The 27,698-nt window shown below is 44.3% G+C and overlaps 1 protein-coding gene across 1 annotated transcript; it reads right to left on the minus strand.

Annotated features, from left to right (window-relative positions):
• Positions 1 to 3,597: 3,597 nt before the first annotated feature.
• Positions 3,598 to 27,558, minus strand: LOC308551020 (protein SSXA1-like; the record flags this gene model as incomplete). Its single annotated transcript, XM_081125404.1, has 4 exons — positions 3,598 to 3,698; positions 26,479 to 26,577; positions 26,893 to 27,034; positions 27,490 to 27,558. The coding sequence occupies 4 exons, from the start codon at positions 27,556 to 27,558 to the stop codon at positions 3,598 to 3,600; spliced, it is 411 nt and encodes a 136-aa protein (XP_080981530.1).
• Between the last annotated feature and the right edge of the window lie 140 nt (positions 27,559 to 27,698).

The raw sequence follows: 27,698 nt of genomic DNA on the forward strand, positions 1-27,698 counted from the left end.
GCAACCAAAATGTGGAGACAAAGAAACATGTCACAAATGAAAGAACAGAAGATATCTCCAGAAAAAGAATTAAGTGAAATGGAAACAAGCAAACTACTAAATACAGAGTTCAAAACAATGCTTATAAGGGTGCTCAAGAAAATTAGTGAGAACATCAACAACATAAAAAATACCAGTCAGAAATAAGGCATATGCTAACTGAAATCAAGAATAATTTACAGGGCCCTAGCTGGTGTGGCTCAGCAGTTGAGCATCGACCTATGATTCCTGGTCAGGGCACATGCCCAGGTTGCCGGCTTGATCCCCACAGGGGGAGTGCAGGAGGCAGCCGATCAATGACTCTCTCCCATAATTGATGTTTCTCTCTCTCTCTCTCCCTTCCTCTCTCTGAAATCAATAAAAATATATTTTAAAAAAGAAAAGAGAATAATTTACAGGCAATCAACAGTAGAGTAAATGACACTGAGAATCACATTAACAATATGGACTATGAGGAAGCAAAAAACATACAATCAGAAGAACAAAAAGAAAAAAGAATTCAAAAATATGAAGTTAGTGTAAGGAGCCTCTGGGACATATTTAAGTGTACCAACATTTGAATAATGGGGATGCTGGAAGGAGAAGAGAGGGAGCTAGAAATTGAAAACCTATTTGAAAACATAATGACAGAAAACTTCCCCTACCTGGGGAAAGAAATAGACTTATAAGTCCAGGAAGCACAGAGGGGATCAAACAAGAGGAATCCAAAGAGACCCACACAAAGACACATCATAATTAAAACGCCAAAGGTTAAAGACAAAGAGAGAATCTTAAAAACAACAAGAGAAAAGCAGTTAGTTACCTACAAGGGAGCTCCCATACAATTGTCGGCAGATTTCTCAACAGAAACCTTAGAGGCCAGAAGGGAGTGGCATGAAATATTCAAAGTGATGAAAAGCAAGGACCTACAACCAAGATTGCTCTACCCAGCAAAGCTATCATTTAGAACTGAAGGTCAGATAAAGAGCTTCTCAGACAAGGAAAAGCTAAAGGAGTTCATCACCATCAAAGTATTATTACATGAAATGTTGAAGGGTCTTTTTAAAGATGAAGTTAATGAACAAAATAAACTGACGAACAAAATAGATCCACAGACACTGAAACATGCAACAGACTGATGTATTTCATGGGTTGGAGGGGGTGGGGGGAGAGATTAACCAAAAAACATATGCATACATGCAAAGCCCATGGACACAGACAAAAAATAATGTGGTAAAAGCCTGGGGAGGGGCAGGAGTGGGGTAGAGGGGATCAAAGGTGGAAAAAAAGGGCACATCTGTAATACTTTCAGCAATAACGAAATTTAAAACAATGATTAATAGACAAACAAAAGAGACAGGAAGGTTTAAATAGTCATTTATCAACCCTCATCAGAGGAGCACATGCATCCACACAAGGCCATAGACTTGGTGGGGGCAGATGATTAATTGGGGGTGTGCTCTGGGCCATGTCCAGGCTGCTTTCTGGGGTTGGACAAAACCGTGGTTACCCTGTATCTCAAAATCTGTATCTTTCTCATGAAAGGAGAGGGAAGAGGAAAGTTATGTCTACCCATGGAACCTAAGGAAAAATGTTCCCTGTCATGACTGCAAAGTGTTTCCAAGTAGTCCTTTCCTGCACCTGTCTCCCTTGTTCGGTATCCAGTAGATGGGTCCCATCTTCCAAAGGGGGAAGAAAAATGAAATTATTTAGGATCTATTTTGGGGATTCCTGTTTGTTTTTGCATGGAGAAAAATGTATGCAATGCCTATTAGCAGAATATTAAGTTTGAGGAATGCAGAGCTATATTAGGGTAAAAGAGAACTTGTTTCTGCTGAGGCAGAGGTGGAGTAGCATCCTTACTGACCTGGGCAGCATTCCTCTCTCACTGCTGCGCCATGCAGTGTATGCTCCTAGTTCTGGGGGACCTCTACCCTTGATGAGCTGAACCCTCCCATGGTCCTTCCTTGCACCTTCTCCCTTTGGTGGCTGTGATAGCACCAACTGGGCCCTGGGTCTCCCTTGCCTCTATGCCAGCCCCTCTTCCACACACCCTGTGCATCTGTGTCCTTTCCTATCCCCACTATCACCAGGACCCTGCCTCTCCCCCTCTGCATGTTCTCCTCTGGAGGCTTCCAGTTTCGGAAAAGTGATCTCACATCTTCTACCCCGACTTCTGGAACAGAATCCAGAGCACCTCTGTGTCCTCCCACACTCCACTATGGACTGTCCCAGCCCCTGACCCTGAGATCAGGCCGAGAGTAAAAGTAAGGACTCCAAACATCTGTAGAAACCTGTCTCCTGATTGTGGTGTACAGAGTCCATCAAGTGAAAACTGGCAATATCCCCAGTAGAATGTCAAGCTCACATGTGAAAAGTCATTTCCGTCTTGTTCCCTGATGTCTCCTCAGTACTAGGGACAGTGTTCAGTATCAAGTAAAGGGCCCTTAGGTGTTTGTTGAATGAATGAAAGCATTGATGCAGCAATTCCACTTCTATGTATGTGTGCAAATGAACCACTCACACATGACACAGGGTTTGTACACAGGAAGGAGAGGAGCAAACAACTGGGGAAAAGTTGGTTTTATTAACTGGCAGTGGTTGATGCAGGGTAAATGAATAATGGGGGTTTGCAACACTGAACAACTGCTGAACAGGAAACAGCATAAAGGGGACGTGCCCAATACACTCTTTTAGTGGAGAAGAGCAGGTAGGAGATACTCATTGTCAAACCACTGGGGAGAGAGTGTGTGTGTACATGTGTACAAATACAGAGAAGAACATCCTAATCAAACTCTTGGAATGTCTTAGAATTCACATCTGGGAAGGGTGAGGGTAGTGCTCTTCTGTGCAAAGATACCTGAGAATGTTTGTTTCCTGAGGTAAATGCATGAATACATAGACAGAAACATGTATTAGGTATAGGCCTTACTCATCAAAGAAACTCTAACATCTAACAGAATATTTGGCACATTAGCAAACAATGCTAAACTTTTCACTGTTGTGATCTTTTTCTTTTACTTGCTGTACACCTGATGGCCAGTAGTTCACTATCTTGCCCATGCTCATGAAGGGCCACCAGGTTCTGCTTCTTTTCATGGGCACTTGTCACATCCCTGAGGTGAAGGTAAGGAGAAAGAAGGAAAATAAGTGAGTTTCACTGCCTGATCCATTAATCCCTAACCTCTTATCCTGACCTGCAGGACCCTGGACACTCCAATTCCCTGTACCTCATGATGTTCACACACCTCCTACTGATCTGAAAAGTGAATCTTCTGCCCATGCCACATGGACTCTCACCTGTTTTATGAGTTTCTAGGCTAGAGGAAGGTATGGCCTATAGTTTGGGAGCTGACCAGGGGTTGGGAGCCAAGGGCATCCTGGGTGGGATGATCTCTGGTTACACAGAGAAGGGAGTAGAAAGAGTGAGGGAAGCCTCATCATTTAGTCTCAGTGCTGCACTCCAAGGGTCTTAGCAAAGGAACAATTTTGGGAAGGAATGACAAGATGGGACACCAGTACCATAAGAACAGTGTGTTTTGCAGGGGTGTGGGCTAGAAGCAAAGGTCACTTACATAGTTAGTCATCTTCCTCGGGGTCACTGATCTCTTCATACACAATATGGTACTTTCTTTCCCTCAGCCTGTGGGCCCAGACATTAGTCTTTTCTTTCCTGATTCCTGTGGGAGAGATGCATAAGTCAATGGAGAGAGGGTCTGGGAGAGTTGGGCCTTGTTTTCTTAGATAAGATGTCTCTTCCTTCCCACGGTCCCTGAATCTATCTTGTCTGTCCTCCACATCCTCAGAGAGACTGAGAGTAGCCCTGCACCAGTACACAACAAATTCCTGTTTGAGTTTTAGCTCCTGGGTCATCCCAATGTCTGGTTAGATTCCCAACCCCTTTTCTTACCAGAACATTGATTCAGACCTTTCAGCACATACTGTTAAGGGCATATTGTGTGTCAGGCATTGTGCTGAGGGCTGCAGATACAACTCTGAGTAAGTCATGTTTGCAGGTTACACAGGCAGAATTACTTGAGGACCTTTCAGGTAAAATTAATGAGCTATGATTCTTTATTTCCATTTTATGGAATAAGAACCTGGAGCTCAGAGAACTGGATGACTTGTCCACAGTAACAGGGAATTCATGACAATGACAATTCAATCTGTGACTCTTAAGTCCTGTTCTCAGCTCTCAGCTAGAGTTGAACAGGCTCCAAAGTCCAACCTGGACCTAGGCCTGCTCAGGATTCAGCCCCCAGGCTAATGAAGCCAGAGTAGACTTTCCCTCCAATTCCCCCATTACCTGGCAGCTCCTTCTTTGGCTGACCAACGTCCATCCCTTTCGCAGGTGGGCAGAGCAGTTTCTGAGCTGGTTCTGCGTCTGGAGTTACTGGTAGTGGCTTCAAGTAATTTTCTTCCCTTGTTTCTTTCACGGGCATCATCTTGTTCATGTGAAGGGCACATATAAACACTATCAGAGACATTATCTCTGGTGCTTAAAACTTACAAAGTGTCTTCATGTGCAATGCCTTAATGAAAATTCTCCAGAACTCTGGGAGATTATATGACCGGTACCTCAATAGTGAGGAACCTGAACAGTTAGAAAGAAAAGGGGTGACCTAAATGAGGGTGTTTTGAGGACTAGAACACTTGGTATCTTCCTATTTCCAGTCCTACACTCTGGCAAACAGCAGAAGTCTCTATGTAAGTGGAAGTGTGGTATACAGAAGATTTGTGGAACAATAGCATTCTAAGAAGTGACGAAGTCTATGAAAGCAATGAAGGGCTTCTATCAAATACAGATGACCACACATAAGCGAATAGACAGGTGCTGGGAGAGTAAATGTAGCTTCTGCACAGCAAAAGCATAAACAAAATGGAAAGGGATCCCACTGTACTGGGGAACATATTTGCTAATGGTACATCTGATAAGGGTTAATTTTCAAAATACATAAAGAACTGTTACACAACTTAACAAAAGGAAGACAATCAATCCAATTACAAAATGGGCAAAGGGGAGATTTGAACTAGATGGCGGCGGCGGTAACCATGGTCCCTGCCACCTCCCACAAACACATCAAAATTACAACTAAAATGCAGAACAACCATCACTCAGAGCCTCCTGAAATCTAGCTGAACAGAAGTCCTACAACCAGGGAACTGAAGAAGCATCAAGACCAGTAGGAGGGGCAGAGACACCAGTGGAATGGGGCTGAATCCTGGACACTCAGCCTCAGGCCCACACCCAGGTGCCGCAGGTTAAAACCGGGAGGGACATCTTGGTGGGGGAGGTTTCCTGGAGGAGTGAGGGGTCCTAGCCCTACATCAGGCCCCCAGCCTTGGGTTCCAGTACCAGAAAGAGATGTCCCCACAACTTTGGGCTGTAAAAACCAGCGGGGATTGTGGCTGAATGATGCAGCGGCTGCAGGAGCCCAAGGCTTTCCTCTTAAAGGGGCTGCACACGGACTCACTCAGACTTGCTCCCTCTGAGCCTCACGCCAGGCAGCATCTTGAAAGGACCTAGGACATTTGAGGAGGAACTAACTTGCCTGGAGTCAGGGCGAGAGCTGGAGGGGCAGCTTTCTCCCAGAAGGAAGAGTTGGCAGAGGCCATTGCTCCTTTGAGGAACCCTCCCCACACAAAGCCAGCAGGCAGGTGCCATATTTGAATTTCCAGCACCTGACTCATACCTTTGGCCCCGCCCTGGCGATTCCCAGACACCCCACCCCTCCCTACTTCAAGCTCATCCAAGCCATGTCCAGTCGCTTTTCTATGCAAGTGGCCTCTCGAGCTTCATACTTAGGATTTTCCTAAAAACTCTCAAACAAGTAGCAACTGGCCTCAGCATGCCCCATACATCTTGATAAGTAGCCCCAGGTTTTGCACTAGTGGTTCATAGTTTGGCCTCTCCTGGACACCTCCAAGCCCAGCAGAAATAGCAGCCAACTATGGTTTGCTGTGTAGCTCATGCTGGGTGGCCCTGGGCAAGGCAGTGGCAGAGATTGACTTTGAACCCCCTGGGAGGCACCAGAGACAGTGCACCTGGTGGTCAGACTCAACTATGCTGGATTAAAACTCTACCACATCCACGAGTGACACACTCAAGGAGCGCATTCAGTGAACATTAAAGCTCCACTGAAGTAAATCCTGCTCCATAGGGGTGTCTCCAGTACAGCAGCTCTTTGGCTGTAGTTGCAGCTGGTCCTCACAGCTGATTGGCCTGAGGGTCAATTCTTCCCAGTGACGCCAATAACAACCAACACTCAATTACAACAGGACAGTGCACACAGCCCACACAGGAAAGCTTCTAGAAGGCCCAGCTAAGGTGACTAGGGAGGCTGAACCACTGGACCCTATAGAACACCTACTACACAAAGCCAGTCTATAAATTCCAGGAGACATAGCAGCTCTACCTAATACATGGAAGCAAATACCTGGAAACAGCCAAAATGTGGAGGCAAAGAAACATGTCAAAAAAGAAAGAACAGAAAAATCTCTAGAAAAGGAACTAAATGAAATAGAACCAAGCAAGCTACTAGATACAGAGTTCAGAAGTATGGTTATAAGGATGCTCAAGGATCTTAGTAAGACTATTAAGAAAAGAAGTGAGACCATCAATGACATAATAAAGTACCAATCAGAAATGAAGGCTACACGAACTGAAATGAAGAATAATTTACAGGTAATCAACAGCAGAGTAGAGGACACTGAGAATAAAATCAGCAATTTGGAGTATGAGGAAACAAAAAACACCCAACCAGAAGAGCAAAAAGAAAAAAGAATCCAGAAATATGAAGATAGTGTAAGGAGTGTCTGGGACAACTTCAAGTGGCCCAACATTCTTATTATTGGGGTGAAAGAAGGAGAAGAAAGAGAGCAAGAAATTGAAAACCTATTTGAAAAAAATAATGACAGAAAACTTCCCCTACCTGGGGAAAGAAATAGACTTACAAGTCCAGGAAGCACACAGGGTCCCAAACAAGAGGAACCCAAAGAGGCCCACAGCAAGACACATCATAATTAAGATGCCAAAGGTTAAAGACAAACAGAGAATCTTAAAAGCAGCAAGAGAAAAGCAGTAGTTACCTAAAGGAAGCACCCATACGACCGTCAGCTTATTTCTCAACAGAAACCTTGCAGGCCAGAAGTGGGTGGCAAGAAATATTCAAAGTGATGAAAAACAAGAACCTACAACCAAGATTACTCTATCTAGCAAAGCTATCATTTAGAATTGAAGGTCAGATAAAGAGCTTGTCAGACAAGGAAAAGCTAAAGGAGTTCATCACCACCAGAAAAGTACTACAGGAAATGTTGAAGGGTCCTCTTTAAGAAGAAGCTAATGAACAAAAGAATCTGATAAACTAAATAGATACAGAGACATTTACACATGCAACAGACGATCATATTTCAAAGGGAAGAGGGAAGGGGGGTGGAGGGTGGGAAGAGATTAACCAAAGAAGTTATATGCATATATGTATAACCCATGGACACAGACAATAACAGGGGGAAGGCCTGGGGAGGAGTGGGGATGAGGTGGAGGGGGTCAATTGGGGGGAAAATGGGACACCTGTAATACATTCAACAATAAAGATAAATTTAAAAAAAATTAAAAACAAACAAACAAACAAAAAGGGCAAAGGACCTAAATAGACACATCTCCAAAGAGGATATACAGATGGTGAAGAGACATATGAAAAAATGCTCGAAGTCAGTAATAATCAGAGAGATGCAAATTAAAAAGATAATGAGGTATGAATTCTCACCTCTCAGAATGGCTACCATAAACAAATCAACAAATGACAAGTGCTGGAGGGCATGTGGAGAAAAAGGAACCTTAGTACTCTGCTGGTGGGAATGCAGACTGGTGCAGCCACTATGGAAAACAGTATACAGTTTCCTCATAAAATTAAAAATGGAGCTACCATTTGACACAGTGATCCAACTTCTAGAAATTTATCCTAAGACTCCTGAAACACCAATCAGAAAGAATGTATGCACCCCTATGTTTATAGCAGCACTATTTACAACAGCTAAGATCTGGGAAAAGCCCACCTGCCTATCAGTAGATGAATGGATAAAAGAAGAGTGGTACATTTACAGGATCTAATACTATGCAGCTGTAGAAAAGAAGGATCTTTTAACCTTTGAGGCAGCAAGGAAGGTCTGGAGAGTATTACGGAAAGTGTAATAAGCCAGTCAGAGAAAGACAAGTATCACATGATCTCCCTTATATGTAGCATCTGATGAAGAAAATAAACTGACACACAAAATAGATCCAGAGACATAGAATCATGGCACAGACTGACAAATCTGAGAGGGAAGGTGGGCAGGGGATGAAAAGAGATTAACCAAAGGACCTATATGCATATATGCATTGCCGATGGACACAGAGAGTAAGGTGGTGAGTGCCAGGTTGTTGCAGGAGCGGGGTGGAAGGGTCATTGGGAGAAAAAATGGGACATCTGTAATACTTTCAACAATAAAGATATATATTTTAAAATACGTATATTTTTATTGATTTCAGAGAGAGGAAAGGAGAGGGAGAGAGAGAAACATCAGTGATGAGGGAGAGTCATTGCTCAGCTGCCTTCTGACACGCACTGCTGGGGATCCAGCCCCCAAGCTGGGCATGTACCCTGACCAAGAATGGAGCCTCAATCTCCTTTATTATAGGTGGATGCTCAACTGCTGAGCCATTCCCACTGGGCTAAAGATAATTCTTTAAAAAGTGTACAGAGGGACAAAATACTGCTGGCAAATGGTGTGGGGAGGTGAGTATAGGGAGGGGAGATAAAAGGAATGGTACGTAGAAATTAAGATAGACAGCTAATAAAGTGGTGCCAGATGTGACATACTGTCCTACCCTGGCACCATCATTTATTGTGGAATTAGGGAGGTGGCTCCTGCATCAACTCTGCTCCTGTCAGGGTGTGCCATGACCAACAGCCTTAAAGTCTCTTTCATTGGATTTTCTCAGTTTGAAAAGAGTGAACAAGAAACATAAAGAAGGGAAGTAAAAGTTGTGATCTTGTAAATACACTTACATGTGGAAAAAATGAAAAGTAATACTTTCTCTTGTGATCCTTCTTTGAATTCTCCTCTCAACTGTCTCCACACTGGCAGCCCAACTCCTAGGACCCTTACCATCTCCACCAGCTTAATCTGTAACCGTGGAATCACTTATTCAATAAACATTCAGGCACCTCTGAGGCTCCCTGGGCTGGGAATGAGGCTTCAGAGTTTCCTCAGGTCCAGATAAGGCCTGAAGGAGCTCACAGTAGTGAGGGGCTCACAGTCTAAGGGGTTCCTCAGCCATGGAGAGTGGCCCTGTGACAGGGCAGAGGGGCCTGGTACTCCCTGTTGTGAGAGTGAGTGTCTAAATGGAAGGATCAGCAGCACCTCTGGGCTAAACCCCTATGGAGACAACCTGAACTTCATAAACATATGAAAACGTTTATGATCTTGGGAATGTGCTGGAGCTTTGGATTAGACTGCTGTCATTGCCTCTGTGGTACTGGGGAAATTATGTAGCATCTTTGCAACACAGCCCCTTCATTATTATCATCATTGTTATTTGCTATGATTGTTGTTAATATCCACACAATTATTTGGGTATAATAATAGTCATCAAAGTTTTCTTATGTATTACATAAATTAATCCATCAAAATAATACCCAGCATCACTACGAGGACAAAAGATGTATTAGCTATCATGGTATTCTGCCATTCTTACCATATTCACATTAGTGCAGAGAGAAAGGCTCTGTGGTCCTTCAGATTTTGGAGATTCCTTCAGGTGTTTTCTCGGTTCGATGTTGGAAGCCTCTGGAGGAGGTTCTCCCGTAAGTAATTGATAGAGCAGAGGTGTTCTTTGTTGTTTCAGGTTGCCAAAGTCCTGGGAGACTCCAGAAGTGCCAGGAAAATCTGCAACAAGCAGTATGAACCCACTAACTGCTAAGGGTTTATTTTGAGCCTGACTTCTGAATTATCTTTAATAATGGTTTATGCATTTATTAATGGCATAAATTCATAACTTTCTTTGTGATGGTTTATAAAATGTGAATGAAACCAAATCACTACATCATCTTATTCCATGACATATTTCTTACTCCTTTTTCCCAAAGAATCGAATGAATTCATTGGGAATTTGAACTGTGTCCACTTAAAGATGGGTGGCAACTAGAAATTACTGTAGACTTAAAAAGGGTGAATTTTATAGTATGTTAATTATACCTCAATGAAGTTGTTAAGTGTGTGATGAAGCAGGGATGATTTAGTGCAGTGGTTCTGCAAGGTTAAAACAGGATAAAAACACTCCTAGAAGGTCAAAAACTTTGCACAGGATTTTCAGCCCCCTGACGTTGATTTTGAGAGCTTGTGGAATATGGCCTGTGGAGCTAGGAGTCACAGGTCTATTGGAGACAGTATGAGCATTTTGACCCTGTCTTTTTGCAGCTGTGCTGTCAGAGCAGAAGAGCAAGTGAACACATCCATCCCCTTTATAGTGAGTAAACACAGTGCTGACATGGGCTGAGATTTCTTGAATCTGTGGCTTTTTTCACCTCATGTGGCCTCTGTTAACTGACAACTAGGAAAGCTCAGTGTGTGTGTGGCGTTGCTCTCTCAGATGCTCTCCCAAAGTCAATACAAGGAATCAGGTTCAGCCAGGAGTGAGAAGACCATTGTGTCTGGTAAAGCTCAAGAAAATAGGTGAATGTCATCACAAAATACTTTAATCATTTGTCTCTTAAGATGTTTATCTTAAACTACCTAGTTGATATTCTAAAATTGACTCTGGATGTTTTTGGAGGATTTAGGCTTTCATCAAACTTTTTCTAGTTTTTCTGTGGTTCATGAGGGTGCTCAACACGAGCAATAGCTCCTTTAAATAAAGAAATGTTTCAAACTCCAGAAAGTTACAGAGGACACTATGAGAAGAAACATGTACTCATCTGCCCCTGGGTCAAGTCAGATCTCAGCAACATTGCACATCTGCTTCGGATTGCCCTGAGATCCTTTATTCAAAATATAACAAAACCCTTTGAACAAGTCACAGATGACGCCATCCATGCAGCCCTCATGGATCCCTGCCGGCCCTCCTTTTGCAGTTCTCGAATCCTAAATTTGATGGGTTTCTTTCTTATTCAGGTTTTGATACATTTACCATTGAGTTATTATCTATAAAATCATGTATTGTTCTTTTACATGTTTTAGGATTTTGTGTGAATGGCTACTGACTGTACTTTACTTTCTGCATCCAACTTTCTTTAGTCAGCAGTGATCCGTTTAGGCAAGAAACCCCTGAAAATCTTATCTGAGCAGTTGGACTCCAAAAGAAGTTGGGCTTCAGGGACAATTTCCAGGCTCTTCCTGTCACTCACCCTGATTCCCGGGGTTCTGAGCTTCATCAGAATTATGCTCAGGAAATTCTGTGGCCCGATTCTTAGGGCGCATAAAATCTGGGAGTTTGGCTGTGAGACCTAGGAGAAGCAAACCATGTGTTTCTGAAGAAATAACCTGAGAGGAGAGTGGATGCTGGGAGGCAGCAGGGACAGTAAAGGTCACGGGGTAGGGGGTATCCAAACAAAGGCGAGTGGGAGTGACCAGCGCAGGGTCCAGATCTGATCATCTGTTTGACCACTCCTGGGCCTGGGTCCTGTTCTGGATACAGTAGAGAAGAAGGTCTCAAGCTGCCCAGGAATTTCCACCCACACAAATGAAATTGGGTAAATTTTGCTGAGCTTAAGAAGAAGCCATGATATGTAAAGGGAAAGAGGGATGGTCTTGTGTTCCTAGGCCTGTCTGGGCCCAGAACTTCCTGTTACCTAGAGAAGTCATGATTTCGTAGCTTTTCTTCATGCTGACATAGGTTAATTTCTCTGATTTTCCCATGTTTGCCCACTCTTCCTCAGAGAAGTATTTGCGAATATCCTTGACCATCTAAGAAAACAAGAAATAATAAATCTCTGTAGCCACTCAAGTAAAAATGTTTGCCCTTTAGCCTGCCCTCTTCCTCAGCTGCAGAACCTCTGTGTTGGACCTTTAAATTGGAACTAACAATTCCTCGTGGTTGATGCCACCGCTAACTGATAGAACAAGGGTGACGTTGCTTAGCCTCTCCCCTGGCATACAGCACGTGCTTCATGCTGGTGGTGGGCTCTCCTCTCACCTTCTTGGATGGACTGAGAGTCACCAAATGCAGTGCAAGGTCACAGACCTTGTTGTCTCCAGGGATGCTAGGCAAGTTCTGAATGAGGGTGGGACCCTCTGAAGGCTGGATCTCCTTCCTGACACCCTGCTCCCTGTCCTCAGTGCCTCTGACCTCACGTCCTCAGAAATGTAGCCACCTTACCCCATGTCCTGGTCACTTCCCCACCCCTTTATCTCCTCACCTTGCATTTCTCCTCTGAATTCTGGGAATCCTCCATGAGGTTGCTTTCCAAGTATCTGCCTCTGTTCACGGCTTTTGGAGTGGTGTGAATTTGAAGGCACACCACCTGAGTCTCTGTGGTCACAAAGCCAAAGGTCCTTGGGAAAGAAGCCCTGAGGTAAGGTGAAAGTCAGAGTGTCACCTGGAATTAAGATTCTTCTTTTGTTATATGAGGTATGACCTCATACCTGCCAGATTGGCTACCATCAATAAATCAACAAACAAGTGCTGGATGTGCAGAAAAGGGAACCCTAATGCAGCTGGTGGGAATGGAGACTGGTGCAGCCACTGTGGGAAACAGTGTGTAGTTTCTTCCAAAAATTAAAAATGAAACTGCCATTTGACACAGAGATTGCACTTCTGGGAATATATACTAATAATCCTGAAACATCAATCAGAATGAATATATGCACCCCTATGCTCATATGAGCATTATTTACAATAGCTAAGACCTGACAACAGCCCAAGTGCCCATCAGTACATCAGTAGATGAGTGGTAAAATACCTGTGGTACATTTACACAATGGAATACTGGGAGGCTATAAAAAAAAAAAAGGAACTATTACCCCTTGCAACAGCATGGATTGCCCTGGAGATTATTATGGTAAATGAAATCACCCAGTCAGAGAAAGACAAATCCATATGATCTTATTTATATGTGGAATCTAATGAACAAAATACACTGATGAACAAAATAGGACCAGAGGCATGGATACATGGAACAGACTGACAGATCTCAGTGATGACAGGGAAGGAGGTGACTGGAAGAGATTAACCACAGAACCTATATGCATATATGCATGTCCCATGGACACAGACAACTTTGGGGTGAAGGCCGGGGTGGGGTGCTGGGGCTGGGTGGACGGAGGGAAAGGGAAGAAAATGGGGGACATTTTATATAGTGTCAGCAATTAAAAAAAAGATTTTTCTTTTCTCTGTCCTTGGCTTATTTGTCCCTGAGGGTGGACATGGGGGCAGTCAGAAGAGAAAAGGGGCTGAAGGTCTCTATGAGAGGTATTGATCAGGAGGACAGGCTTTCTGTGGGAATAATCAAAGGAGCCTTGAGTCTTTGAGGGGGTTTGGTTACTATTGTTAGTAGTTTGCCTGGAATTTGGCTTATCCTGGAGGAAAGATATAAAGACCCTTCTTGGGGAAGCAGGGAAGTGAGGGTGCTGTGTTACTGAGGGGGTGTTCTGAATCAAAAAGACCTGGAGAGGTGTCTCAGAGATCATATGGTTTGGATATTGAGGCAGAGGGATGTGGGTTTTTCCTTGTTGAAAATAAATGAAGACTGCTAATGTGAGTGGACATGTACGCTAATTCAAAGTATTTGGAAATTATTAGTGTAAAGAGAACTGGAATCTTGGAGACTACAGGAGGAGGCATCACCTTGGCTGAGAATGTAGGGGGTTCAAAGTAGCAATCTTGTGCTCCCCTAAATGAGGGCATTGGGAGTCTCTCAAGGAGAGGATATCTCCAGGTATCTGAGGCCAAGAGGATGATTGCTTTAACCCAAGTACCTGTCAAGAGACAAGTGGATAAAAAAGTAGTGGTACCTTTGTGCTATGGAATATTATTCGGGCACAAAAAAGAAGGAAATCTTACCATTTGCAACAGCATGGATGGACCTAGAGTATAAGTGAAATAAGGCAATCAGAGAAAGACAAACACCATATAATTCCACTGATATGTGAAACTTAAATAACAAAATAAGTGTACAAACAAAATAGAAACAGACTGGTAGACACGGAGAACAAACTGATGGTTGCCAGAGGGCAGAGGTGGGGGGACGCTGTGAAGAAGTTTCAGGGATTAAGAAGTACAAATTGGTAATTACAAAATATTCACAGGGATATAAAGTATTGTACAGCTTAGGGAATATAGTCAATAATATTGTAATAACCATGTATGGTGCCAGGGAGGTACTGGAAATATTGGGAGAACACTTTTTAAAGTATATGATTGTGGAACCACTATGTTGTACACCTGAAACGAATACAAAAGAATACTAAATGTAAATTGTAATTGAAAAGATTAGAATTAAAAGAAAAATAAAGGAAAAAGAATGTTGCTTTATCCCAGAGTAGGCAATAAAGGAGTCCCTTAGGGTGAGGCTACTATTTCTGGTTGATGAAATCTATGGGTATTTGGCTAAGTTTGGGGTTTCTCAGGCTGAGGAGGTTTGGCTTCCCTGAGTAAGAGCAGTTAGGGAGTTTCACAGACGACGATAGTTTTAGTTTTACCTCAGCCCGAAAGGGATCTCCCCCAAAGACTTTATTTATTTAAAATATATCTTTATTGATTTCAAAGAGAGGAAAGGGGAGAGAGAGAGAGAGAAAGAGAGAAAGAGAGAAACATCAGTGATGAGAGAGTCGTTATTGATCGGCTCCTCCTTCACGCCCCCAACTGGGGCTCGAGCCCGAAAGCCGGGCATGTGCCCTGACGAGGAATGGAACCGCCATCTGCGGGATCCTAGGTCGATGCTCAACCGCTGAGTCAGGCCTGGCTGGGCTCCTCAGAGACTTTAAATGGTCCCTCAGTCCTATGATCTTTCGGGTTATTGGGGGGCACAGCAGAGACCCAACTGCTTGAGTAATCTGCAGAGGCTCCCCGTGTTTCTCCATGACGCCCCTCCCCCCTTAATCTGTCCAGGTCTGACCCTCAGAGAGAACGTACCTCAGATGAGAAGCGGTTGTGAAGGCTCGATCGGCGCCGAGAAGTAATGGCGCAATTCAGTCACCCAGGGACCTTCGACTAACCTTAACAGTTTATGAACTGGACCTCGCTATTGGAAGTCGGGGTAATACAGTGGAAACTGAGGCCCGAGAGGGATCTTATCAGTTCAGGCTCCGCAGCCTGGAAAGCCTTTTCAAAATGGGTGGAGACAATGGTTTTCCCGCTTGGAGCAAGCTTGCCTTCGGCAGCTGCAATTGGCCACTCCAAGTTCCGTAGTTTCATTTGTGCGCACGCTCAGATGTTTCCTTTCGATTCAGCCTGTGCCCTACTCTGGTATGCTTATGCTGTTTCGTTTTTTATGATATGTATTTAATTGTATTTATTTACTTAAAAAATTAAAAGATATCTTGTTTAGTGTTTTTCTTATACCTCACCCGAAGATATGCTTATTTATTTTTTTTAGAGAGAGAAGACGGGAGAGAGAGGGAGAGGCGGTGAGAGAGAGAAAGAAACCTCAATGTGCAGGAGGAACGTCGATCTGTGTCTGCCTGTAAGCGCCCCGAGCAGGAATCGAACCCCAGACCTTTCTGGATGTACAGGTGGACCCGCCAACCAACTGAGCGACCCGGCTAGGGCTGTTGTTTAGTTTTAGTAAACGGGGTGTAGGAGGCGGGCTACCTTCTCAAGTGCTTTCCATTGTAACCGAACAAGTGGGTTCGGCTGCCTGCCACTATGAAAAAGCCACACTCCAGAGGCAGGTTCTGGTGCAAAAGGGCAGACGTTTTACTCAGATGCTGTGTGACCTGGGAGAAGGTTGGACTCCCCTCTCAAGGACAACCTCCCCTTCCTGCTCAACCCGGTGGTTCTCGTAGGGATAGGGAAGGGAGAGCTTTTTCACCAGTGGCAACTACCATGATAGATTATGCTGCGCTGAGGTTCTGTCCATTCATCTTTCTACCTTTTGGCGGGCTCAGTAAAGAACCTGCCTCCGTGCCATCTTGACCAATGGGAGAGACTCTCTGGTGCACCCTGGTAATGCCGTCAGTCTCCAACATCCTCAGATACAGAGTCTGTCCTAGGACCTCCTAGTAAGAAAAAAATTTAAACTGCGTGTTTTAAAATCAACATTTTATATGTGTTTCATTCCAGAAGATTCGATAACCAGAAACATTTTATTTAATACTAATATTCATAGAACTGGTATTGAATTGAGTATTCACGTGAATAGCATTTGCTGTGTTCCTTGGCGGGGCTCAGCAGTCACTTTTTCTGGGCCGTCTGTTCTACCCCCACTGGCAGTGCCTCCAATGCTCCTCATTACCCCTTGGCTTTTTTCATGCACAACCCTGATCTCTCTACATTGCCTCTTGCAGAAAGACTGAGAGCTCTCTGAGGACAGGGACAGCGTCTTGACCCCTGTGCCCAGCACAGAACCTTTTATATGCATTGCCCCACTTAATTTTCACAGCCACCAATTGAGCGAAATATTGATATCATCCCCATTGTGCAGATGTGGAGAATGAGGCTCAGAGAGTTTAGCAATGTGATTAAGGTCACACAATCAGCAGGCAGCAGAGCTAGAAGTCACCCTGAATTTGAACTTAGTCCAAGGTGTATGCTGTTAATTACTCTTCTATTTTGCCTCATCTATTCATTAGTTGGTTGAATGAATGGGTGCATGCACCTTAAAACTACAAAGGACCTTGAATGCAATCTACATAATCTCCTACAATCACCCATAATATCCTGTGGCTGCTGTAACAAATTTACAGAAATTTATTCCCTCCCAGTTCTGGAAGCCAGGAGAGTGAAATTAGTTTTATTGAGCTGAAATCATGTGTGATCAGGGCTGCACTCCTTCCAGAGGCCCCAGGAGACAAACTGACTCTTGCCTCTTCCATCTCAGGGGGCTGCCAGTATTTCTTGCCATGTGGCTGCATCATTCCAATCTCTGTGTCCATAGTTCCATTACCTTGTATTCCTTTGTCCCTGTCAAATCTCTTTCTCTCTCCTTTTGTTCAGTACATTTGTGATAGATTTAGGGCCCACACAGATAATCCAGTGTAATCTTTCCATCTCAAGATCCGTAACTTAACCATATGTATAAAGTCTTCTTTGTTGTTTTTATTATTTTTCATTAACTTTTTTGATATTATTGCAGGAGTCCTCCTCCCCAACCACTGCTCACCTCCACCCTCCTTTTTTTGTTGTTGTTTTAAAGTAACAGTCATGAGTTTCCAAATTTGGGATGTGGGCTATCATTTGGGGGCCATGTTTCACTCTAGTATGATCTGCCCTCTGGTCCTCAAAGGTTCACCTCCAATCCACATGCAAAATATATTCACTTTATCCTCAAATTCCCAGATTGCTGAATCCTTTACAGTATCAACTCAATTCCAAAATCTCATCTAAATAGCGTCAGCTCAATACTGCCCACTTTCATCACATAAAATAGATATGGATGGAGTTCAGGCTATGATGCATCCTGGTCAAAATTCCTTTTGGCACTTGGGCACAGGAAAACATGTTATTTATCTCCAAAATACAGTGGAGGGATAACTATAGGACAATATGTATACACATTCTCATTTTATTTATTTATTTTGACAGATCTTGCCTCAGATTTGTTTGTACATATATCACAGGAGGACACCAGCTCCATGGCAACAATAACCCAGGGGTGACACCTGTCCTTCCATCCTCACATCGGTAGGCAGGGGCCTGTACTATGGAGCCTTCGTTGGAGCCTGGGCACCTTTGGGTATGGGAGCCTGAGCCCGAGCCCGAGCCCGAGCCCGAGCCTGAGCCTGAGCCTGAACCTGAGCTGCAGCTGGGCTGCACCTACACCCACAACCTGGGGCTTGGTTTGAGCCTTGGCCTTGGACTTTGGCTGGCAAAGCCTGAGACCCTTGGTGATGTGGGCACAAGCATGGTTCCCAAGCTTGGGGTGAGTGATGTAGGCAAGCTGACTGAGCTTGTGGCTACCATCCTTTGGGATCTTGGGCTTAACATCCTTTGGCTTTATGAGGGCCTTGATAACTTAGGTACACATGCTCATGTCCTTGGCATTGTTGGCCTTCGTCTACTTCAGGTTCTTGTTGTGCTTCTTGGCAAAGCCCATGTTCCTTAGGAACTTGGGGTCTATCCCCTTAAGAGATTTGTATTTTTGTGATCGAGGTTTCTTGATGTTTTTGTGCCTTATTCAGGACTAGTTGTGTGTGGTGTGGTTCTTGGACCTGGCCATATGTGCACCTGGAGGACAAGAATGGATATCAGGGCTATGGGCAGATGCACTGGGCTGGGTCTACACTGATCTGGAAGAATGTGAGACCAGAAGCCAGGATGAGGGTGCAGAATAGATGCCCTGCATCTGCTGCCTCTACCCACCTCGACTCATTCTGCGTGACCTGACTCCAGTCCCCACAAACTCAGTTAATGATGCTCCCCACATTTTAATTTTAAATAAGAAAATAAAGGGAAGGAGTCACTGTTTCCATGCACTGTTGAAATCTAGTGGGGCAAGTTTTATTACATTTCATGTCCTGACAATAATCTGTGGCTTGAGGCTCTGCCCTGTGGGCCTGCAGCTCTGCCCTGAGTCACTCTTTTCTCTTGAAGGTCGTCACATGTTTGCACTTTAGTTTTCTTAGCCCTCTTCATGCCTGTGGAATTTTGGGACTCTGACAGCCTTCCTGCATTGTTTCCTGCCTCTGTTACTTTCAGATTAATATGGTAATGCTTATAATGATATAGTGGTCTTGAAAACTGTCTTGGGTAGTGGTTGTTCAGCAAGGTGGTATAGGAGGATGTCATCCTTGCTGCCTCTCACAAAGAAACTGAATATATCCCACCATTTATAGCAATTCCTCCTGAGAGATATCTTTGTGTCAGGTGAATGGCTTCTGTAAAACAAGCAAGTGAGAGACTGCATAGTGAAGTTTGTGAAGCCTTGAGAGCTCTCTGGGATTTAAGGAAACTCTCTGGGATCAAAGGTGTTTGCAAGGACCATTGGTTATGTCCTCTCCAGGTGGATAGTGCTGGAGGGATCTCTAGCCAGGTGCTCTGGCTCACCTGTAAGGCTGCTGCTCTGCTTCCAGGTCACCCTGCTGGAGATCATTCTCGCAGGGCCAACAAGTAACCAAACAGTCATGTGAACAGGGACACCACCTAGAGGCTGCTCCAGACATAGACAACTGGAACGAGAAGGTTCCATCATGGGCACCCATGCTGGGCAGCCAGACCAGGAGCTCCCTCCAGTGGGATCAGCAGGGCTCTGTGATGCCTGAACACGGGGCTGTCCAGCCTCGAGTACACAGAAAATCATTATTTCCCAGGGTACCCAGCATCCAGAAAGCATCAGGAGGCTTCCTTGAACCTTCTCTATAGGACTCAAGGCAGGGGATCTCCTGGTGGACACGCTCTGGGACCATGAACAAGAGCTTTCCAAGCTGCAGGTTGTGGATCATGAACAGGCCAATAAAATGTATTTCACCAGAGGAGAATTTCATATTTCTAATGAATTACAATGGAATAACATACCACCTCACAGAACAGAATAGAAAATATCAGAGTGTATCACATGTGCAAAGGGTCAGCATGGTTTCCTGGAGCACTTGTTTTAGAGTCACTGCAAAATGTGTTGCTTATTGTGGGTCTTGGTGAATAAAGCTCAGAAGTTTCCTCTTGTGAAGCATGTACTGTTCTTTCTCACACATCCCTGCATTTCCCAATTCTCTGCTACGAGTAGGGATTAGCTACAAACCCAGTCTAAAAATGATTGAAAGACAAGCAAAAGAGACAGGAAGGTTTAAAAAGTCATTTAGGACCCTCATCAGAAGAGCACAGGGGGCCACACAGGGCGCCAGGATTGGTAGGGGGAGAAGGGTAATTGTAGGTGTGCCTGGAGCCATGTACAGGCTGATTTCTAGGGTTGGGAATGCCATAGTCGCTCTGCATCTCAAAATCTAGATGTGTCTCATGGAGGAAGAGGAGGTGGAAAGCATTATGTCCCCACGGACCTAAGGTAAAAGATTCCCTGTCGTGACTACAGTGTTTTCAAGTCGTCCTTTCCTGCACCTGTCTCCCTTGCTGGGCATCCAGTATATGGGTCCCATCTTCCAAGGGGGGAAGAAAAATGAAATTATTCAGGATCTATTTTGGGGATTCCCATCTGTTTTTGCATGGAGAAAAATGTATGCAATGCCTATTAGCAGAATATTAAGTTTGAGGAATGCAGAGCTATATTAGGGTAAAAGAGAATTTGTTTCTGCTGAGGCAGAGGTGGAGCAGCATCCTCACTGACCTGGGCAGCATTCCCCTCTCACTGCTGCGCCATGCAGAGTATGCTCCTAGTTCTGGGGGACCTCTGCCCTCGATGAGCTGAACCCTCCCATGGTCCTTCCTTGCTCCTTCTCCCTTTGGTGGCTGTGATAGCACACACTGGGCCCTGGGTCTCCCTTGCCTCTATGCCAGCCCCTCTTCCACACACCCTGTGCATCTGTGTCCTTTCCTGTCCCCACTATCACCAGGACTCTACCTCTCTCCCTCTGCATGTTCCCCTCGGAGGTTCCCAGCCTTGGAACAGTGACTTCACATCTTCTACCCTGACATCTGGGGCAGAATCCAGAGCACCTGTATCCTCCCACACACTGCACTATGGACTGTCTCAGGCACAGACGCTGAGATCAGACAGACAGTAAAGACAAGGCATCCAACCACCTGCAGAAACTTGTCTCCAGATTGTGGTGTACAGAGTCCATCAAGTAAAAACTGGAAATATCCCCAGTAGAATGTCAAGCTCACATGGGCAAGGACATTTTTGTCTTGTTCCCTGATGTCTCAGCACCAGGGATAGTGTTCAGTACCCAGTACAGGACCCTTAGGTGTTTGTTGAATGAATGGAACCATTGATGCAGCAATTCCACTTCTATGTATGTCTTCAAATGAATCACTCACACATGTGCACAGGGTTTGTGCAAAAGAAGGACAGGAGCAAACAACTGGGATAAAACTCGTGTTTATTAACTGACAGTGACTGATGCAGGGTAAATGAATAATGGGGGTTTGCAACACCGAGCAACTGCTGAACAGGAAACAGCACGAAGGGGACATGCCCAGGACTCTGTTAGTGGAGAAGAGCAGGTAGGAGATGCTCAGAGTAAAACCACTAGTGTGTGTGTGTGTGTGTGTACGCGTGCGCACCTGTGCCTTTTCCTGTTTGTGTTTGTGGGGGTGTAGAAATACAGAGACAAGCATCCTAATCAAGCTCCTGGAATGTCTTAGAAGTCACATCTGGGGAGCAGGTGGGTGGTGCTCTTCTGTGCAGAGATCCCTGACAATGCTTGTTTCCTGAGGTAAATGTATGAATACATAGACAGAAACATGCATTAGGTATAGGCCTTACTCACCAATGAAATTCTAACATCTAACAGAATATTTGGCACACATTAGCAAACATAATGCTGAACTTTTCACTGTTGTGATCTCTTTCTTTTACTTGCTGTACACCTGATGGCCAGTAGTTCACTGTCTTGCCCATGCTCATGAAGGGCCAGCAGGTTCTGCTTCATTTCATGGGTGTTTGTCACATCCCTGAGGTGGAGGCAAGGAGAGAGAAGGAAAATAAGTGTCAGTGAGCTCCATTGCCTGATCCATTAATCCCTAACCCCTCATCCTGACCTGCAGGACCCTGGACACTCCAATTGTCCCTACCTCATGATTTGCACACATCTCCCACTGTTCCTCAAAGCGAATCTTCTGCTCATGCCACAGGACTCTTACCTGTTCTATGAGTTCCTAGGCTAGAGGAAGGTGTGGCCTATAGTTTGGGAGCTGACCAGGGGTTGGGAGCCCAGGACACTAACGGTTGGGATGATCCCTGGCTATACAGGAAGGGAGTAGAAAGAGTGAGAGAAGCCTCATCATTTAGTCTCAATGCTGCATTATGTCCCAAGAAAGGAGTGATTTGAGGAATGAGTGACAATTTGGGATAACAGCATTATTTCAAGAGTGGGTTTTGCAAGGGTGCAGGGCTGGAATGAAGGGTGGCTTACAGAGATTGTCTTCTTCAGAGTCACTGATATCTTCATACTCTAGAATGCACTCGTTTTCCTGAAGCTCTCTCGCGCAGACTTCAGTCTCCTCTGTGCAGGGTGCTGTTGATGAGAATATTCGTAAGTGGAGTTGGGTGTGTGGGGGCATGTTGGGCCCAGTTTCTTTAGATAAGGAAGGCCTCCCCCCTCGAAGTGCCCACAGGTCTTCTAAATGCTTTGATGTTCACATCTTCTGGTTCAGAGAGGCTGAGATGTTAGATCTGCACAATTACTCGCCTAATGCCAGTTCAAATTTTAGCTTCTGGGTCCTCCCACTGCCATGGTTAGATTCCCAACCTCTTTACTTACCAGACATTCATTTAGACCTTCTTTCTTTTAGCATATATTGTTAAGGGCATATTGTTTGTCAGGCCTCAACTGAGGGCAGGGTACACAATTCTGAGTAAGATAGTGTTCCCAGATTATCACAGGTAGAATTACTGAAGCACTTTTCATGTTGTCAAACTTGTAGATTTCACTCAATATCTTCAAACATTTTAATAACTATGATTATTTTCATTTTATTGACTAGGACTCCACAGCTCAGAAAATTTGGATGAATTGCCCAAAAGAAGAGGGTTTTTGTGCAGATGACATTCATTCTGTGACTCTGGAAGTCATGGTCTCAGGTCTGAGTCGGAGCTGATCTAGCTCCTAAGTCTTGCCTTGACCCAGGCCTGTCTGTCCAGGAGCCATCCCCCACTCCAGGGGAGTGAAAGGAGTTGTTCCCAGATGGTTTCCCCTTACCTGCTGACTTCTCGATCTGCTGACCAGAGACACTCGCATTTCCTGAGGGGCACAGATGTTTCTGAGCTAGCTCTGAGTCAGGGATTACTGGTAGTGGCTTCAAGTCATTTTCTTCCCTTGAGAGATTCTTGGCCATCACCTTGTGAATATAAAGGTCACACACGCAAAAAATAGTATCGTTGGCTTTTCTCTAGTGCTTTAGAGTTTGCAGTATACTGTATCTTAGCTCACTTGCATTACCATATTAACGTTCTCCACAACTTTGGGAGATCATAACATGACCAGTACCTCAATTTTGAGGAACCTGGGAGGTTAGAAAAGAATGGCCTAAATGAGGGTATTTCGAGGACTAAAACACTCATCTTCACATTCTTTCCAGACTGACACTTTGGCAAACACAGGGAGTCTCCATGTAAGCGGGAGTACGGTACATTGTAGATTTTCAGAACAACAGTATTCAAAGAATTGATGAGGTCTGTGAAAGGAATGAAGGGCTTCTGTCAAATATAGGTGACCGCACATAAGTGAGTAGACACCTATTGGGAGAGTAAATGTAAAAGTGTATGGAGGGGACAAAATACTGCCGGAAAATTGTGTGGAGATAAAATTGAGGATGGGAGAGGAAAGGAATGGTACACAGAAATTCATGGAGACAACTAAGAAAGCTGTGCCAGATGTGACATGCTGTCCTGTTCTGGTACCATCATTTATTGTGGAATTAGAGAGATGGTTCCCACATCAACTCTGCTCATTGTCAGGGTGTGTTGTTTCATGATCAACAATCTTAAGTTGGCTTTTATTTGGCTCCTTTATTTAATAAACAGTGAACAATAAACATAAAACAAGTAAAGTAAAAGTACTTTCTGAACTTGTAAACACTGTTTAAATGCGGCAATAATAATAAAAGAATCCTATCTCTTGTGATTCTTCTTTGAATTCTCAACTGTCTCCACACTGGCAACCCAACTCCTAGGACCCTTACCATCTCCACCAGCTTAATCTGCAACTGTGGAATCACTTATTCAATAAACATTCAGGCACCTCTGAGGCTCCCTGGGCTGGGAATGAGGCTTCAGAGTTTCCTCAGGTCCAGATAAGGCCTGAAGGAGCTCACAGTAGTGAGGGGCTCACAGTCTAAGGGGTTCCTCAGCCATGGAGAGTGGCCCTGTGACAGGGCAGAGGGGCCTGGTACTCCCTGTTGTGAGAGTGAGTGTCTAAATGGAAGGATCAGCAGCACCTCTGGGCTAAACCCCTATGGAGACAACCTGAACTTCATAAACATATGAAAATGTTTATGATTTTGAGAATGTGGTGGAGCTTTGGACTAGACTGCTGTCATTGCCTCTGTGGTCTCAGAGAAATTATGTAGCATGTCTGTACCACAGTACCCTCATCTTTGTAAAAATATTAGTTATATCATTTTTATTTGGTTATAATGGTAATAAAAAGTCTTAAAAATTTTTGTAAAAATTAAATAAATTAGGTAAAATAATATCTAGCATCACTATGAGGACAAAAGAAATATCAGCTATCTAAATTGTTGATTGTTAAGCTACTGATGCTACATGAGGCATTGTGATAAGACCAAGAAAGGGAGGTAGTGAGAACCAGCCCAGTTTCAGAAATCTCCCACTCTTACCACATTCACATCCATGGAGGGATTAAGGTTCTGTGATCCTTCACATTTGGGAGGTACTCACCTTCTGGTGTTTTCTCAGTTGCTCATTGGAAGCCTCCTGAGGATTTTCATCTAAAAGAAGGTAATCAAGCAGAAATGTTCTTTATTGGTAAAAATTCCCAAACTCCAGAGAGACTCCTGAAGCATCAGGAAAGTCTGCAGCAGATGATATGAGTCCACTCACCATCAAGGGGTTATTTTCGGATGAGATTCTGAATTATTTTTACTATGGCTTGTACACTTATTCATAGGATTAATTCATAAATTTCTTTTGGATAGTGTATAAAACTTGAACTAAACTCCATCACTGCCTCATCCTATTCCATGACATATTTCTTACTTTTTTCACAAAGAATTAAAATGATTTGTTGGGAACTTGAACTGTATCCACTTAAAGATGGGTGGTACCTAGAAATCACTGTAGACTTAAAACAGGTGACCTTTATAGTGTGTCAATTATACCTCAATGCAATTGTTAAGTGTGTGATGAAGCAGGGATGATTTAGTGCAGTGGTTCTGCAAGGTTTCCAGGATAAAAACACTCCTAGAATGTAAAAACTTTGCAGATAGTTAAGCATTGGATTTTCAGCTCCCCTGATTTTGGGAGCTTGTGGAATATGGCCTGTGGAGCTGGGAGTCACAGGTCTATTGGAGACAGTATGAGCATTCTGACCCTGAATTTTTGCAGCTGTGCTATCAGAGCAGAAGAGCAAGTGAACACATCTGTCCCCTTTAGAGTGAGTAAACACAGTGCTGACATGGGCTGAGATTTCTTGAATCTGTGGCTTTTTTCACCCCATGTGGCCTCTGCTGACAATTATGAAAGCTCAGTGTGCGTGTGGCATTGTTCTCTCTAATGCTCTCTCAAAGTCAATACAAGGAATCAGGTTCAGTCAGGAGTGAGAAGACCATTGTGTTTGATAAAGCTCAGGAAAACAGGTGAATGTCATCACAAAATACCTTAATCATTTAGTCTCTTAAGATGTTTATCCTGCCCGACCGGGAGTGGCTCAGCGGTTGAGCGTCGACCTAGGATCCAGGCGATCGGGGTTCGATTCCCGGTCAGGGCACATACCCGGGTCGCAGGCTCGATCCCCAGTCGGGGGCGTGCAGGAGGCAGCCGATTAATGACTCATCACCGATGTTTCTACCTCTCTCTCTCCCTCTCCTCCCCGCTCTCTGAAATCAATAAAGATATATATATTCTTAAAAAAAGATGTTTATCTTAAACTACCCAGTTGATATTCTAAAATTGACTCTGGATGTTTTTGGAGGATTTAGACTTTAATCACACTTTTCCTAGTTTTCCTGTGGTTCATGAGGGTGCTCAGCATGAACAATAGCTCCTTTGAATAAAGAAATGTTTCAAACTCCAGAAAGTTACAGAGGACACTATGAAAACAAACATGTGCACATCTGCCCCTGGGTCAAGTCAGATCTCAGCATGATGGCACATCTGCTTCAGATTGCCCTGAGATCCTTTATTCAAAATATAACAAAACCCTCTGAACAAGTCACAGATGACGCCATCCATGCAGCCCTCATGGATCCCTGCTGGCCCTCCTGCACTTCTCAAATCCTGAATTTGATGAGTTTCTTTCTCTTTCAGATTTTGATACATTTACCATTGACTTATTATCTATAAAAACATATATTGTTCTTGTTTTAGGATTTTATATGAATGGCTACTGACTGTACTTAACCTTCTGCATCCAACTTTCTTTAGTCAGCAGTGATCCATTTAGGCAAGAAACCCCTGAAAATCTTTTCTGAGCAGTTGGACCCCCAAAGAAGTTAGGATTCAGGACAATTTCCAGGCCCTTCCTGTCACTCACCCTGATTCCCGGGGTTCCGAGCTTCATCAGAATCATGCTCAGGAGATTCTGTGGTCCGATTCTTAGGACGCATGAAATCTGGGAGTTTGGCCATGAGACCTAGGAGAAGCAAAACATCTGTTGCTTAAGAGACAACCTGAGAGGAGAGTGGATGCTGGGAGGCAGCAGGGACAGTAAAGGTCACCGAGGGGGGGGATTTGAATAAGGGCCAGTGGGAGTGACCAGTGTAGAGTCCAGGTCTGAGCATCTCTGTGGTCACTCTTGGCCCTGAGCCCTGTTCAGGATACAATAGAGCAGAAGGTTCTGAAGCTACCTACAGATTTCTCCCCACACAAATGAAATTGAGTAAATTTTGCTGAGCCTAAGAAGCCATGATATGTAAAGGGAAAGAGGGATGGTCTTGTGTTCCCAGACCTGTCTGGACCAAGAACTTCCTGTTACCTAGACCAGTCATGGTGTCACTGTTTCTCTTCACATACACATAGGTTATTTTCTCTGAGTTTCCCAGCTTTGCCCACTCTTCCACAGAGGAGTATTTGCAAATATCCCTGAAGGCCTAGAAAAAAAGAAGAAATCCCAGCAGTGTCTCAGGTAAAAATATTTGACATTTAGCTTGCCCTCTTCCTTAGCTGCAGAGCTTCTGTGTTGGACCTGTAAACAGGAGCTAAAAATTCCTCCTGGTTGATGTCACAGCTAAGTCAGAAAACAAGGGTAACATTCTTTAGCCTCTTCGCTGCATGCAACAGGAACTTCATGCTGGTGGTGGGCTCTTCTCTCACCTACCAGAATGGACTGAGAGTCACTAAATGTCGTGTGAGGTGATAGGCCTTATTGTCTCCAGGGATGCTAGGCAAGTTCTGAGTGAGGGTGGGAAGCTGCTGAGGCTCTGGATCTCCTCCCTGACACCCTGCTCCTTGACCTCACTGCCTCTGTGCTCAGGTCCTCAGAAATGTAGTAACCCTACAATGTGCCTTGGTGACTTCTCGATCCGCCACCTCCAAATCTCCTTACCTTGCATTTTTCCTCTGAATTCTGGGAATCCTCCATGGGGTTGTTGTCTAAGGAGCTGCCTTTGTTCATGGCTCTGGGAGCAGTGTGATCTTCTTTTAAAAAAACAAACAAATTTATTTTATTTTATTTTCTCTCCACACCTATTCCCCCACCCCCGCCTTCCCTCTGAGATCCCTCAGTCCCTGGATCTATTTTGTTCATCGGTTTAT

Source organism: Miniopterus schreibersii (assembly GCF_964146895.1).
Source record: "Miniopterus schreibersii genome assembly, chromosome: X".
Classification (NCBI taxonomy): Eukaryota; Metazoa; Chordata; class Mammalia; order Chiroptera; family Miniopteridae; genus Miniopterus; species Miniopterus schreibersii.